The 16,852-nt window shown below is 47.1% G+C and overlaps 1 protein-coding gene across 1 annotated transcript in view; it reads left to right on the top strand.

Annotated features, from left to right (window-relative positions):
• LOC109895290 (A disintegrin and metalloproteinase with thrombospondin motifs 18-like) overlaps positions 1–15,419 on the top strand; it is a gene marked incomplete at its 5' end in the record, with an annotated part of 49,826 nt that extends 34,407 nt beyond the window's left edge. The window contains 8 exons of the mRNA XM_031829445.1: positions 619–863; positions 5,136–5,256; positions 5,752–5,878; positions 10,330–10,534; positions 11,346–11,540; positions 11,936–12,169; positions 12,559–12,733; positions 12,838–15,419. Of these exons, the coding sequence (XP_031685305.1) occupies positions 619–863; positions 5,136–5,256; positions 5,752–5,878; positions 10,330–10,534; positions 11,346–11,540; positions 11,936–12,169; positions 12,559–12,733; positions 12,838–12,983 (1,448 nt within the window). The remainder of the gene's footprint in view (positions 1–618; positions 864–5,135; positions 5,257–5,751; positions 5,879–10,329; positions 10,535–11,345; positions 11,541–11,935; positions 12,170–12,558; positions 12,734–12,837) is intronic.
• Between the last annotated feature and the right edge of the window lie 1,433 nt (positions 15,420–16,852).

The raw sequence follows: 16,852 nt of genomic DNA, 5'->3' as shown, positions 1-16,852 counted from the left end.
CATTCTCTTCCTCCAGACCTCATACTATACTCTGTGTGTGTGTGTGTGTGTGTGTGTGGCCCTTTAAGGGTCCAATAGACAGAGCTTTATGACTGAACCGAAAAGTGACCGCTTGGCAGACCTAGATGTTGGGTCATGGAGCACAGGCTGGGGTTGCTACTAATATAGTGGAAAGTTATTTATGTGGCAGCTTGCATGCGTCGTTACACCAGGGCAGCTGTGTACTGCAGAGAGTTATAATGGTTTATGCTGTCTCAGTGAATTAAGCTTACTGTCTCACCTCTTTACTGAAAACATGGCACCATATGATCATGTAAGAAAAACACATTGTAATTCAATGCACAAAGGTAAGATTAAAACCAGGGAAAGTTTTTCGTATGAAGGCATTTTTTGCACTGGTAATCTACTTTTTTTGTGTTTGGTGTTTGATGAGAATTCATACCAATAAAATACTTGAATATACCCATGACAGTCTATTGCTTGTATAGGATTATTATACAAATTGTGCTCTGTGTTTCCACTGTAATGTGTATTGCCACGTTGAAAAAAAGATGAATCTCTAATAAATCAATTTCCTGACTCTCAGATGGTAAATGAGCTCTTTCTCTCCCTGTTCAGAATACTACGCCATGGTGACCATCCCACCTGGAGCACGGAGCATCCATGTTCAGGAGATGGAGATCTCCACCAGCTACCTGGCTGTACGCACCCTGAAGAGGAAGTACTATCTGACAGGGGACTGGACTGTGGACTGGCCTGGAAAGTTCCAGTTCGGTGGGACGGTGTTTGACTATCAGCGCTCTTTCAACCGCCCAGAGAGCCTGTACGCGGCCGGACCCACTAATGAGACCCTGGTCTTTGAAGTAAGCTGCCCCTCCGTCCCCGTCTGCCCTGACGTCCGTTAGCGAATTAGCGGTGACAGGGCCTTGGCACAGCGCTCGGACACTCACTCAGATGAAAACAAGGCCGGGCTGTAGTGCAGGGTGGGCGGGAAAAAAAAGAGAAAACTCCCAATAACAACGAGTGGTACATCGGAGTAACGCTACTGTTCAGGATTAATTGTGTCCTGATTCTGATGTCGTCGGGGCTTTCATCTCCAAAATCAAGAGGTCTGGGGTTCAAACAGCTCGCCATGCGCTTTGAACTTCCAGAATCGTGCACTTCATACAAAAAGAAGAAACCAAATCTGCACATTCCGCAAGATTTATCTGAAACCAGGCCGGCGGCTTTAACTTCAATAGAGTAGCGGGGAGAGGTGTCAGGCATCTCAAAGCGGTGGCCAACAGACAGAGAGAGAGAGAGAGGGGAGGGGAGAGAGAGAGAGACCAACAGAGGAAGAGAGAGGAAGGGAGAAAAAGGGGTCCATTAGGCTAAACGAGCTATCATGCTCCCATATTCCATCCAGGTCAAAGCGGACCCCTCACCTTATGTGTCACAGGCCATAGTATGTGATCCTATGATGTAGTATTTTCCTTTTGAAACATACTGTTAATAAAGATGTAGAATTAGCAGCTGGTTGGACACAGACACTGCACAGTTTGCACACGCTCGGCACATTCTTATGTATTATCTTTGTCTGTCAGAGCAGAGGCCTAAGCTCTGAGGTAAAAGCGAGTCATTACTTGTCGTCGCACATTGCTGCAACTGATGGTCGAAAAGAATAGAAATTAAGATCCTGACAGCTGAATGTCATTGATTGTCCTTGGCGAATAAGTGACTCTCAAGGTTGGTCATGCTTTAGTTTGTATATTTAAGAGTTAGGGTGTTGAGAGGTAGAGGATATATTCCCCAGATAGCTATGTAAACGGTGGCAAGCTTTTTTCACATGCCCTTTGAACTTAGAAACAGAGGGGGAAAACCAGGTGAGTTTAGAAAGTTTGGTTTGTTATCTATCCACCAAAGGCAAGGTGAAAGTCATGTAAAAGCTAGTTTGGACAAAGCCCTCGGCCATCGGGCTACCTGTGAACTGAGAGCTGAAGTTTAAACGGTGCCTATAAATATACGAGAAATGCCATAGTGAAATCTCTGGAATGCCTTTTAGTAATTTTTGTCATTTTGCAGAAAGGGGGGATTTGACCGTGTAGTTCCAATGTAGCCATGTGTTTTTGTTAGCTCTACATCACCACACACAGTTGAACTGACCTGATTTGATCGACTTTAAAGTGCTTAGTGCTCCACTCTCAGCGTGGTAACAGCATGCTGCTCTCTGCACTGACTTGGTTTTCTCCCATGAAGCCTGAGAGTCATGTGTCCACTAGCAGGGTTAGCAGTAGCAGGACATTAATCTCTCTAAGTATGTTCCGTAATTACAAAAAGAAGAGAGAGGGACACAGATTAAAAGATTAAAATAATTCTGCAATTGAACTGTATAGATCTGAAAAAGCTTGGGTCAGGGCACTGAGAGAGAGACTTAAATACGTTCCAAATTAGAAACGCAACAGAAGGGGAAGGAGACTGATTTCTACTGAGCCTGGCAGATATTTTATGCTGTCGTGGAAAACTAGAACATTATTGAATGTTCTGAGACCCTGACTCAGCTAGAAACAATTTATGAAAACAAATGTTGAAGAGTGGTGAGGGTAAACTCTGACAGTGTTCATGTATATAGCCTAATCAGACAGGAGAATGGAAGGAGAAAGGCAGAGAGAAACGAGACATAACATATGGTGAGCTCTAGGGATGTTATTTGAAATAGAATAGGGCTTATTCTCTGTATTCACATTCTTGTGGCAAAGTGTTCGGTGGGGTCACGCCAGTCGAGAGCAGAGGATTGTGGACCTGGGCAGCTGGCAGGCAGCAGGTGATGCTGGGGAGTTGTAGCCATGTCTGCCACACTGTAATTCATCATAATTTTCCCCTTAGCCTAATGAGAGCTACAGTGAAATGAATAATATACCCTGGGACAAAGTATTAATGATTATTTTCATAGGCATTAATCTACTCTAATTATGTGAGAATGGAAAGTTGAGATGTTGTTAGATTGTTGGTTTTTGTCTGTTTGAAACCACTGTGGCATATCAGAGAGCAGTCAAGCACCGCATTTTTCTACGGCTGGCCATGCTTTCCACCTGGCTACCCCTACCCCTGCCAACAGCTCTGCACCCCCCACAGCAACTTGCCCAAGCCTCCCCACTTCTCCTCCACCCAGATCCAGATAGCTGATGTTCTGAAAGAGCTGCAAAATCTGGACCCCTAAAAATCTGCTGGGCTAGACAATCTGGACCCTCTCTTTCTAAAATGATCCGCCGCAATCGTTGCAACCCCTATTACTAGCCTGTTCAACCTCTCTTTCGTGTCTTCTGAAATCCCTAAAGATAGGAAAGCTGCCTCTTCAAAGGGGGAGACACTCTAGACCCAAACTGTTACAGACCTACATCTATCCTACCCTGCCTTTCTAAAGTCTTCGAATGCCAAGTTAACCTTTTGTAACTAGGTGGCAGTATTTTCATTTTTGGATAAAAAACGTTCCCGTTTTAAACGGGATATTTTGTCACGACAAGATGCTCAACTATGCATATAATTGACAGCTTTGGATAGAAAACACAAACGTTTTCAAAACTGCAAAGATATTGTCTGTGAGTGCAACAGAACTGATGTTACAGGCGAAACCCAGATAAAAATCCAATCAGGAAGTGCCCCATATTTTGAAAGCGCTGCATGCCAATGACTCCTTATATGGCTGTGAATGGGCTACGAATGAGGTTACGTTTTCTACGTATTCCCCAAGGTGTCTACAGCATTGTGACATCTTTTTACGCATTTATGTTAAAGAATAGCCGTAAGGGACCACATTGAGCAAGTGGTCACATGATGGCTCCCGCAGAAAATCTTGCGTAAAGTACTGAGGTTGCCATTATTCCAAGTGTATATAGATTTTTCTATTGTGTTATTGACTGTACGTTTGTTTAGCCCATGTGTAACTCTGTGTTGTTTGTGTTGCACTGCTTTGCTTTATCTTGGCCAGGTCGCAGTTGTAAATGAGAACTTGTTCTCAACTGGCCTACCTGGCTAAATTAAAGTGAAATAAAAAAATAAAATGTGATTTTGGTTGAGGCTTGGATATAGGTGGAGGTGGGGAGAGGGCAGTTAGGGCTGTGGACTTTCACAGGCAGGCAGGGTCAGGGAGGGCTGTCTCATATTGTGTCTGATGTCAGGTGGCTTTCTGTGCTCCAGATGGACAGGGGAGCCCCCGGGGCCACGTTCTGGAACTTGTGTTTGCCGTGCCTGATGTAAATTTGGACCGGTCGTGGACAGGCTAGCGTGAAGGGTCCAATGGCATAGCTCCAGGGCAACATAGTTAGCCTGGAAGCTCTGGGGGTCAGCTTAACTGTAACGATGTGCGCTGAGAGTCGGGAAGCAAGTTCAGGGAGTGAGTATTTTAATAAATAAACACAACGTAATACAAAAATAAGAAACACGAACAACGCACAGAAACAGAACTCGACATTCTATTACTGGGTCACATACAAAACAACATTTGAGACAAATGTTAGCATTTTGAGATGAGAAACAATTACTTGTCACAGGTAAAGAATTTGCTATTTGCTTGCATATGCCTAAATCTATTAAGTCAGTGTCACTTGCTGCTGGTCATTGTCAACAAATCCCTCAGTTTGGTTTGAATATTGTCCCCAAAAAGTTTTGGCCAAGTCTATGGGGAACAAAGCAGCCCTTCATTTTGAGAGCTTTCCACTCCATTAGAAGCAACCCCAGCCTGTGCTCCATGACCCAACATCTAGGTCTGCCAAGCGGTCACTTTTCGGTTCAGTCATAAAGCTCTGTCTATTGGACCCTCACAAGGGACACACACACACACACACACACACACACACACACACACACACACACACACACACACACACACACACACACACACACACACACACACACACACACACACACACACACACAGTTCCACAACGCCATTGTCACCAAGTCACCAGTTTCCTGCCACTTCACTTGTCTTAGTTTTTCATTGTCATTCTCTATGGTCCATTGCTTGGAACCACTTCAGGGTATGCTTAGACTTGTCTGTTTTGGCAGGGGAGAGGAATGACTGCTAACCACACTTGTCAAGGTGCTAAGACGGATCCATTACCTCACTGTCATATTCCCCCTCTCTCCCTCTCCCTCAGATCCTGCTGCAGGGTAAGAACCCGGGTGTGGTGTGGGAGTACACCTTGCCTCGCAGTGAGAGGAAACCCAACTACACATGGGGAGTGGTTCGCTCCGACTGCTCTGCTCCGTGTGCTGGAGGTGAGCCTTGGATGAGAGAAGTGTGTGTGTGTGTGTGTGTGTGTGTGTACATTGGGGTGGCAGGAAGTGCGTTCTGGCTTATCAAAAGCATCTTTGTAAGTGACAGTGAAAAGGTTGCACGGTCTCCCTTGGTCCTTTTACAGACGTCCCTGAGTACTCTGTCCTATTCACTCATCAATGTATGTCAGCGAATGTGTGTGTGTTATATGTGAGCCTGGATCAGTGGCTCGCTTACTCCATTCACTTTATCCCAGTAGGGAGGGTGACAGCAGACAGAGAGCTCTAGACAAGCTTAGAGCAGAGATCGCTATCTGCACCCTGTCACTATTTCGTTCATACTTTACTTTAGTTGTCAAGCCCTCCCGTGTTGCCCAGACGGGAGAAGAGAGTGGGCTTTGTGTGACCTTTTCAGTGGTTGTAAAACACAAGGAAAACTGATAAGAATGATGTCTTTCTGCCTCGCTCTCTTTCTCTCTCTCTTTTTCTCCCTTTCAGGTCAGATCTCAACAAAGGCCATCTGTTTTCAAGATCAGCGGACCCAAGTCAACTCGACACAGTGCAACCCTCAGACCAGACCAGTGCTCAGCTCTCACCTGTGCAACACGCAGCCCTGCCCAGCCTAGTAATTAACTCTCTCTTTCTCTTTCTCTTTCTCTCTCTCTCGCGCTCTGTTTGTCTGTCTGTCTGTCTGTCTGTCTGTCTGTCGCTATTTCTCTGTCTCTCTCCCCTCTTTCTGACAGACACATACCACAACCTCGGCCTACTTTCTGTGCAGTAGTTCCACTGGCGAGCTGCTGTGGCTTGGGTCTGGGATGCTGGTGTGGTCTCTTTACTGTGGGCAGGGACTACTCAGCCTTCTTTCCCTGTCGCGTCCTGCTGGAGAGCCTCGTACGTTCCCTACCCAAGGCTCCGGCTCCCAAACCAAACAGGATTAACATACCCTCCAGACAGGGGCAGGCCCGGCCTGCTATTCCCAGCCCTGGCCCCTGCTCAAAGCCACAGCTTCTAGGCCGCGGAGAGCTGCCCCATCCCCCCACTCATGCTCAGTTTCACTCTGCCTGGCCGTCTGAGTACCGCTCGCACCGATAAGGTTCAGCGCAGAGACAGCTCTGAAAGAAGACCACCACAGCCTCTCGCTTCTCCTCAATGGCCGGTCTTCGCCACCGGAGAGAAATAAGGAAGAAGCTAGAAAAAGCCAGACAGAGATCACAGACGAAATGTAGTAGCCCATTATTAACGACTGTCTGCTAAATTGGGATAGTCAACAATTTTCTACAACCACGACAGACCAGTAAAAGTAATTTCCAGACACTTACTGGGCACCAGCAATCCTTTCAGACATTTTGGTTGGTCTCATCCTTCGGGGAATTTATTTCAGACACCAGCCATTTTCTTCAGTCACTGGATACTATTCTCAACTTTGCAAATTGGCATATTGAATGGACTTCACTTTGAGCTCTGCTCCAGTGACAATCCATTCAGCTCCTATGGGACTGGCTCGATTTACGATGCTCCTGCATCAAAAGGAACAGCCATGAACCCGTCAGTAGAGAGACTCTTTGAGCCCGACACACTGACAAAGAGATGAGAAACGCCTTCTCTCTCTCCACCCGCCTGTCATCCTCTCCTCGTTGTTGTCTGCCTGTGTTGTCTGAAGTCCCACCACCACATTCACGTTACAGTACAGCGTATATGAGTGATGGTGGGTGAGGTGGAAATCAGGACCATATGACATCCTTAAAGAAACAATAGTAACCCGTGCAGCTTTCCCTGTCCAAATCTTGACAAATCGTTCAATAACAGTGGGTGATTGTAAAACAACTCTAAGCCTGCTGGGAGTCAGTGAGCGCCTTTGCTGTGTGTGTTGTTGTGTGAGTACGGTACTGTTGCATCTTGCGGAGTGCGTTGGTACATCATTCTATTCTACGTCATTATCGCTCAGACATGTTGTAGGCCTGGTGCTAGACCACTTACACCACTCACGTTCTTCTGTGCTCAGGGGACTAACGTCGCAGCACATACCACAGAGATCACCTTCCCTTCTTCTGTGGTATGTGCCGCGGTCACATTTTTTTGCCACTTCACATTTCCACAGGCGGCTCCGTCACTGTATAGAAGGCTAAGACCCGAGGCTGTGCTGCCCCGCCTGCGAGGGTTAATAACCAGCCAGGGCGCTATCAGTTACAACTTAAAACACGCCCACCATTTGAGAGGGGGTTCTTCCCTGTAATCTGGGTCAGACTATATCTGCTATCAGGGGAAAAGTTTAAATGGACCAGACCACTAATGACCCCCCCCCCCCCCCCCGTGTGAGCTGGAGAGGAAGTGTGCCGTCCAGGTGAATGATATCATCAACATAAATCCAAGAGAAGAGTCCTGTCCATCAGTACCAGACTCCTGAATCAGTGGACCCTGTTTCCCGCTGATTAAGTGTCAGGATTTATGGGATACCTTTTAGAAATACTTCCAAACTGTACGGGCATGCTATCAAAAACAGAAAAGGAGGCGCGTAAAAGAGGCCTCTTTCCAGCGACTATCTGCAGTTCTGACAGGTCTGTCCATGTTTTATTATAGAGAGAGAGTCTGGATCCCCCACAGGGCCAGATCAGTCTAGCCAGCCAGGAATCCAGCAACTCCAGCACTGGTCTCGGGCCCCAGCCTCAACCAGACAATGCAGGCTTGCCTGCAAGGGCCACTGGCTTCTGTGCAGTATGGGGCATGGTGAGATCAAACACCACGGGGCCTTCTAGCAGCCAACGTTATCTGCCAGCCCAGGATGTCACCGGAACGATAAATGTTAATGCCTTAAAGAGTTTTGCAGTTCCCCTGCTGCGTCCGTTTCTACTCTCTCTCTCTCTCTCTCTCTCTCTCTCTCTCTCTACTTTCTTCTGTCCGTCTCTCTCAATGTTCCTTTTGCTTCCCTTTCTATTTATTTGACTCGATTGTTTATTTAGTTTTATAGTTTATTTAATGCTCTGAAGAAGATCCCCGTAGGCAGGCTGCAGCTGTGGAGTTACTTACCTGGCTCTTCCTGGGTCGTTGTGGCACGTGCACTAAACAATGGGAGAAACGGGGAGACATCAGCAGGCAGGCCCAGAGCAGGGAGGAGGAGGAGGAGGAGGAGGAGGAGGAGGAGATGCTCAGAGAGACTGCTGTTTAGAATGGTGCTTGAAGTTCTAACCTGAGGTGCTTTTGGTTGCTGTGCGAGATCTTTCACTGCTTACGTTACACTTGAACAGATTGTTAGTGGAGTAATTAGTCGATCAGATTATGCATCCGATGAAAAGTCGTATGCGAAATGCAACCCCATACCATGACAGTAAAATGTAACCACTGCGTGAATGTAAAGCCATCCAGTATTTCTCAATATTCCCTACATTTTTCAAGTTAAATTGTATGGCTGGACACATGCGAGTTATTGAAAGATTCCAGAAATACAAATTACAGCTAAGCCAACATTGAAGCACATATTGTTATTTATATTGCAGTGGGGGAAAAAAAGAGGATAGAAATCTGAACCGGTGCTTTGCTAGACGGGTCGTGTTTCTCCCCTCAAAATTGCAGTTTAGCCTTCTCTCTTATTTATCAGAGCTGTGTTTGAAGGGAAATGAAAGGTCTGACAGAAGGGCAGTAGGAGTGGCTGGTCGGCACCGGAGCTTCAGAACTCGACTGAGTCAGCTGTCCGTCCTCCTTGCCCCTGGTCATGTGGTTGTCAGAGCAGTCATTTGCGCTAAATCTCCCTTTGCCCCAAAATGCCAAGACACAGTCTATTTTCGAGGCAGGCTGCTTTCATCAGAGGCTGAGAATGATCCGGAGATACCAGAAGGCCGCAACTAGTGGAGACACTGAGTGTAGCATCCTGTCCCTCCCTACAGCCAGACTAGGCCAGGGGAGAGGAGAGTTGGGCTAAGGGGTTAACTGAAGGTGAGAGTCGGGTGTATAAGGTTAGCCTTATACTGTATGGAGGAAACCTTGCAGTGTTTAAGTATGTTGTACACAAATCAAACCACATTGTATTAATCAAATACTTCGTAAACAACAGGTGTTGACTCACAGTGAAATGCTTACTTACGGGCCCTTCCCAACAATGCAGAGAGAGACGAAAAAAATAGAGAAATAATAGAAAAGTAAAACACGTAATGATAAAAGTAACAATAGTTACACGATGAGTAACAATGAATTGGCTATATACACGGGGTACCATTATTGAGTTGATGTGTAGGGGACGAGGTAATTGAGGTAGATATGTGCATATAATTAGGAATAAAGTGACAGATAATAAACAGTGGCAGCAGCGTATGTGATGAGTAAAAAAAAAAAAAAAAGTCGGTGCAGAAATTGTCAACGCAGATCATTTGGCTATTTAGCAGTCTTATGTCTTGGGGGTTAGAAGCTGTTCAGGGTCCTGTTGGTTCCAGACTTGGTGCATCGGTACAGTTTGCCGTGCGGTAGCGGAGAGAACAGTCTATGACTTGGGTGGCAGGAGGCTTTCACCATTTTTAGGGCCTTCCTCTGACACCGCCTGGTATAGAGGTCCGGGGTGGCTGGGAGGTCTGCCCCAGGGAGGTAATGTTTATGTTATGATTCTCGTGTGTGTGCTGCGTGCAGAGGTGGGGACTGATGCTGTTACAGCACATGTGCAGTATGTTTGTGTGAGTGTGGGCGCATGTGTATATACCTGTATGTGTGTGCGTGTGTCTCTGTCCTTCCTGTGGGCACAGAGTAGAGCGTGATGGCTGTGTTTAGACCCAAAATAAATGTAGGAAATCTGTGGTTCCTTGCTGTGATTAGGGATCTGCGTCATGTGGTTGACACGCTTATGACAGAGGTTAGGAGCGGAAAGTATACAGCCAAATCATCTGTTTGGATAGGTTCCCTGCTGACTGTGCTGAGTACAGCAGTTATTCTGCAGAGTGTGTGTGTATGCGACTGTGAGATCACGTGCAGGTTTATGAGTCACTCTAAGAGGTTTACCACCATTCTGTTTCTCATAATTCAGTCACTCTTTTTCGAGGAGTGTTTGTTGGTTTGCTACATGGGCTGACACGTCTCTCTCTCCATTTCTCTCCTCAGCTGGACGACAGGGAACTGGGGGCCCTGCAGTCAGTCCTGTGGGGGCGGCCAACAGGCACGTCACATCCAGTGCTTGCGTAAGGTGACGTACCAGCGAGAGGAGGTGGTGGCTCACTCCCTGTGCCCCGTCATCGCCCCGGCCCAGGTGCTGCCTTGCCACAACCAGGCTTGCCCACCTGAGTGGAGCTCTGGGGTCTGGTCACAGGTAGGCCACACTGCACGACATGCCCACATACTGCCATTACATTTTAAAAAAATATTTCTGGAGGAAATCTCTTAATTTGATAGTATAGGAGATATGTCAGGTAACGCTGCAATTAATAAGCAAATGTCTGTGGTGGCCTATTGCACGGAGAAAACACTTCCCCGCCCTCTGCTGGACACATGGTTAATTGCGTACTCACTGGCCTGAGAACAGTACTATATAACAGAACTATTTCAATCATATTATCATCATTAATCACGCACCATTATTGAGAGTCCCTCAGTTTTAGAGTTGGCTAGGCAAAACTGACATGGCCGGATTCATAGAGGCTATGATGCCTAGTCATGATCAGCGACAGTGTTCTCCGTCTGAGCCGGTGGTGACTGGGATCTCCACCTGCTGTTTCTGTAAACGCCTGTCTGTCAGTGATACCGCAGATACCCGGAGGGACGTTTTCTCTTCACTGCATTGTCTGACGTATATGTTTTTTAAATTAAGCAGTGCACAGTATATGGTGCAAATGAAATGACATTCCCTTATACAATACTTTGAACATACCTGACCTACGCTGTTATGTTCCACTGTTTTTTCAGAGTTCTCGGGCCATCTCAGGATGAGTGTGTCTCTTTGTAGCGAGAGCCTCGGAGTGATTTAGACACAGGTCATTCGGACTGTAGACAGAGTGCACTGACTACCTCCCTTGTTGACTACATCCTTCACAGGGCTCAGACACAACTCATTCTGAGCTTGCCTCCCAGTATGAGTTCAGGCTGAGTTTACCAGACCCTCTGTTCCTCCGCTCTCCTCTCAGTGTTCCAAGTCGTGTGGGCGTGGGATGAGGAAGCGCGGCGTGTTCTGCAGGAGCACTGACCCCGGAGCAAAGGCCGTGGTGGTGCCGGACAGCATGTGTAAGCCACACCTCAAACCCAAGGCCCAAGAGACCTGCGTTCTGCGCCGCTGCCCCAAGAATGACCGGCTGCAGTGGTTCACAACACCCTGGGGCGAGGTAGTGACTCACGGAGACAGACAGACAGACGCACATGCTGTACAAACACATACTTTTGTATAACCTTGTACACGCCGACACACAAAGAACCCAATACATGTATTGAAAATGTCTAGACAGAAATGCATTTGCGACAAACATACACATCCAGAGTGCTGATGCTGTGTCCCCTCGTCGGAACAAAGCAAATAGACTCAATGCCAAATGTAAACTTTACAGACATTCAGACATTCACTTTCTAAGTTGAGCACTGTTGCTATGGCGATGCGGGGTGACCTTGTCTTGTTCGCTCCACTGGGGGACCAGCTGTATTTCTCTCTGAGGGTTCTCACGTCGTCTTATTCTCTCTGCTCTCTTTTTGCTAATGGTGCCCCCTCTGGCCGTTCTCTCCGCAGTGCTCCACATCCTGTGGCCCAGGTGTCAGAAGGAGAGAGCTACGTTGTGGGGAGAGGGATTCACAGGGGGACTACACAGACTTCCCTATGAGAAGGTGCAGGAACCTTCCCAAACCCTCTGGGGATCTCCAGCAGACCTGCAGCAGGGGGCCGTGCCCAGAGCCTCGACTTGTCTCCCCAGGAAGGACAGCCAGTGCAGTGGTCCTGGGCTGGTACTCTTCTCCTTGGCAGCAGGTACGCATATCCACTCTCCATCCACCCTGCCTGTTCTCCCAGACATGATGGGGATTCATGTTGAATGGATATGGATTTAGTGAAGCATCCTCTCGCTCTCTCTCGCTCTGCTGTTAGGCCCAAAGGGGGTGATATTCATGTATATGTATGTAGTATCTACCAAGGCAACCTCTTACAGTCTGACATCTGACTTCCCCTTGATCAGCGGGCCTGTGATGTCTGTATGCACGTAGGCTCTCTCTCTCTCTCCTCTCCCTAGACATAGCTTGGAGGTAAAGGACATGGTGTATGCATTCGTAATCTATTCTATGCGCAATCCTCAACACATCTCTCTCTCTCTCTCTCTCTCTCTCTCTCTCTCTCTCTCTCTCTCTCTCTCTCTCTCTCAGTGTTCTGTATCCTGTGGGGGAGGGGTACAGTCCCGTTCTATCCAGTGTCTGAGACAGGGACGTCCTGCAGCTGGATGCCTGAACCACCAGAGACCCGTAACATCCCGGGCCTGCAACACACACTTCTGTCCTGCTCCTCCTGCCCACGTTCCTGCTCCTGCGCCAACGTTCAAAGGTGAACTAATTCAGGCACTCGTAGGAACAATTGTAAAGTTCTGTCTGACATTTCTGTTGGTCTCGCGTCTATTAACACTATCCTCCTGATCCTCTCTCCATCAGGCGAGCAGTCTTGTGTCGACTTCTTCAGCTGGTGTCACCTGGTTCCTCAGCACAGTGTGTGCAATCACAAGTTCTACGGACAGCAGTGCTGCAAGTCCTGCAATAGCAAAAAAGCTATAAGATTGGAGGACACCTTATTCCCATGAGCCTCTAGCTGCAAATTGGAGGGAAATGGCATAATATGCGCTACAACTCTAAAGGACACTGTGGTTCAAAAATACATTTTGGGCCATAATGCATAAGAGAACTGAGGTGCAGTCTTTGTTCCTGGAGTACTTGACTAACAGTGATTAGCGAAATAAAAGAGAATCACCTCCATGTTTGTGGACACGTTGTGCTAACGATGGCAATGCGGGCAAAGACATTCATGCTAAAGCAGCGTCTTCTCATAACTGGAAACACAGTGCAACAAATGATTGCAGGACACTCTCTGTGTAAATGCATGTGTTGTACGCCCAGACGTTGTCAACATCAAACGAGCTCTAAGAACATCTGCATTTTTAGCTCACTGATGTTTTTTTATTTTTTATATTTAAAGGCGTCTGGTTTCCGATGACATTTTAAGTTATTATGGCCCACATGTTACTTAGCATTTGTCAGGTGCACCATGGGCTTTGTGTGCTGCATGTGCACCATGATTCCAGCTCTTTGACATGTAGAGGTATGCCTACCGCGAAAACTCCGCAGATTCAATCGTTAGACTGTACATTGTACATGTAAAACTTTCAAACTTGATCACAACTCTCACATGCACTTGTCAGGCCTGGTCCCTCTTATCTGTCATGGTTCATAATTGGTGCTTTACTGTGTAACGAGATGCAGCATTTACAGTACATGTGTACATTCCAGGCATCTTCATGTCGTGCATACATGCCTATTTGTGTATGAGAAAGTAACGTTTGGTTACCCATATTGTAATGTATCCTCCAAGTGTCTTGTGAAAATATTGGTGCAAAGCTGACAGCTGCCGGGATACCGTAGGTTCTTTCCCCCATCCATCATAATGATAAGTAAACATCCTCTGTATATTGGGCCAGCAGCACTGAACCTAGGTCCCTTCACACCGGGTAGATATGATGCCAAATCATTAACTAGCGCTGGGTAGAGCCACAGAGGATCCCCCAGACTTCCACCACTCATTAATGAAAATCAATGTCTGCAGGCTAGTAAAGGGAGCTGTGGATGGGGCCGGGTCAGAGAAGATGCTTTATTTCCTCTGCCTGGCCAGGTGGGAGATGTGGAGAGAAGTGGTGGGCGAGAGTTGGCAGGAATAGTTGGGTGGGAGGAGGGGGGGGTAGCCGGGGTTGAGGTTGTCGACTTTCTCTCGACATACTTTTTCAGAATGCTAATTAGTCACAGAGCCTGGCGTAGTGGGAGCAGACAGGCTTTAGGGGGGAGCAGAGCAGACCAACAAATGCCTCTGAAAAGGACTGCTGCATACTTCCCTCTGTTTACTCTGCCCCTTCTCTCACCATCCAGACCAGCTCTGTTTGGTTTGTTTGAGAAAATGTCAGCATCCCTCCACTCCCCCGCTCCCTCTCTCGTGACCCCACCTTCATTTTTAGCATCAGTTAGTGCTATGAAATACTGTAGATCGCAGCTACGTTATGGTAAATCCCATTTGCACTAGTGGCCCTGTGGAAGGCAATGGGATAGCCAATTGTACAGACAGCAAAGGCAACTTACTTCCAGCCAGCAGGGAGAGAAACAGGAAGAGCGTGGCTGGAGTATAGGATGTTGTTTGCTGTCGATCATAAAGATCCTACGTCTCCACCTACTCCCCAGAGAGGGATGGCCCCATACAGAGGGAGAGAGGTCTGGTCTGGTCAGGGGCACTCATGACCAGGGAGTTGTTTTTCCTCCTCAGCCTGCTCTCCATCAATGGCTTGGGTTGTAGAGGGAAGGAAAGAGCAAGACTGATATGATTGTGAAGTACATTCCTGAGCGGTGGCAGTGCTGGCCAGGGCTCTCTCTGTCTCTGGTTCTGGTTCTAACACTGTCATTATCACGGGAGGTTACCGTTCCTTCCAATACCACAGCGTCCTCCTCTGCCTTCACCAAGCCTCAACAGCATCCCTGCAACCTACACTCACAAAGGGGTCAAATATGGACTATTGACTGTTCCCTCTGCTTTTCTTGCTATACTTCCACGGTCACGTTTATGAACTGGTTTCCACCAGGGATGGCACTCTGTATTATAAAACCACTCAATTAGCCTCCGTTCCCTGTGAGTTGTCTGTGTGAATTATCCCTGGTTTAAATGGTGTTGAACGAATGCTCTCAAAATAGACGTTCAAATGTCATGTTGGACTGTAGGAGGATATTTGATTTTTATGTGCGTTTTTCATCAGCCTTGCATAATTCTACACGTGTTCTTGTTATTTTCCATGTCCTGTACAGTTGTTGTATGCTCTATTGTCTTTTCCCCTGCAAAAACAGGAAAAGTGTAATTTATTACCGTTTCATTGGATCTGAGAAACTGAACACATTTGGTTGAGAGGGGAGCTGCTTGTAATATAGAGCATGATCAGCGTAATATTTCTTACTTTTTCTCAATGTTTTATAATAAAACTATGACAAGATTTATTCCCCCCTACCTCTCCGATGCTCCTGATACTTTTGTGTCACACTCAGCGGGAGGGATGATTGGGTATAATCAACACATTTCTCTCAATCCAACCTGAATCATGACGGCAGGGAATCCCCCCTCATTTCCACTGCACGCTTACAGTCCTACTGAGAGGCAGGCAGGACAGGGTGAATTATAAACACCTAGCGGATCAGTGCAACCATTTTGTAGATTTTCAGGGGTAGTGATGGAGTTGGAGGTTTTTCGGCTATATTCTTCACTCTGTTCATGGGAGGATGTATGTATTTTCGTAACCCTGTGCATAACAGGTCCCTCTGTTTCATCCATGATCACCAGCCCGCTCTCTGTCAACTCCATCCTCCCCAAACACTCACAACACCACTCACATACAGACCTGTCACAGTGTTACAGTCCACCCTTTGGTTACTTCTCCTCATTGTGTACTTCAGTTAATTTATTTAGAAATACACCGTAGAGATGATTCATTCCAAAGAACATGGTGCTGTATCTCTTTATATACACTGTCAGCATCCAAATGGATCTGAAAAGACCCTGAAAGACGACAGTCTTTTTCTTACTTTCATATTGAGCATTGAGTTAGTTGTCGTGGGTGTTTCTCAAGGCAGTGGAGCACAAGTTGCCATCTGACCAACTCCGGCTAAGTGGTAAGTTGGTGGTAACCCCCACACTCCACAATCCTTCAGCCTCATTCAGGCAGTCACCTCTGAGCTCCCTGTGAGGTGAAGCTTTGGAGAGCTGCGTACTTCTGACAGTCACTCTAATCACATTTCAACAGAGCTCTGTCCGTAAGCGTCTGCTTTTCTGTGTGAGAGTGATCTCTCTGTGTCTCCCAGCGCCCAGGCTACGGGCAGACTTCAATTGAAGTGAGAACTGTCATATTTCAATGCCACCTCTCCCATCTACAATGTCTGACAGAGTTCACTGAGCACGTACTTGTGTGTGCATATGTACGCACGCACGCACGCACACACACACACACACACACACACACACACACACACACACACACACACACACACACACACACACATTCTTCTCTTATACACACACACATTCTTCTCTTATACACACATTCTCAGACAGGGTGTGTGGATATTGTCTGATATTCCCAGTGGGGTTATTTCAGGGGGATTAGGGCATCAGATGGGTTTAGATCTGTGTGATTGTGCAGGGGCCCAGGCACACGCCTCATTTGTTGCTGTCAGGTGAAGTTGCCAATTTTTTTCAGTAATTTCAAGATGGCAGGTTCCATCGCCCCATTTGTCACTGGCAAAGATTTCTCAGATTATCGTCTCAAAGGAACTGACAGCTTCTCACCCGCCTTTATACCGCCATCACATCGACTGAATCAGAAGCCAGCACAGACCCCCCCCCCCCCCCCCCACCCCCACCCCTCAACACCCC

The sequence above is a fragment of the Oncorhynchus kisutch genome, linkage group LG8 (assembly GCF_002021735.2).
Source record: "Oncorhynchus kisutch isolate 150728-3 linkage group LG8, Okis_V2, whole genome shotgun sequence".
Taxonomy (NCBI): Eukaryota; Metazoa; Chordata; class Actinopteri; order Salmoniformes; family Salmonidae; genus Oncorhynchus; species Oncorhynchus kisutch.
Note: the sequence above shows the minus strand (reverse complement) of the source record. Positions and strands in the feature narration are given on the sequence as shown.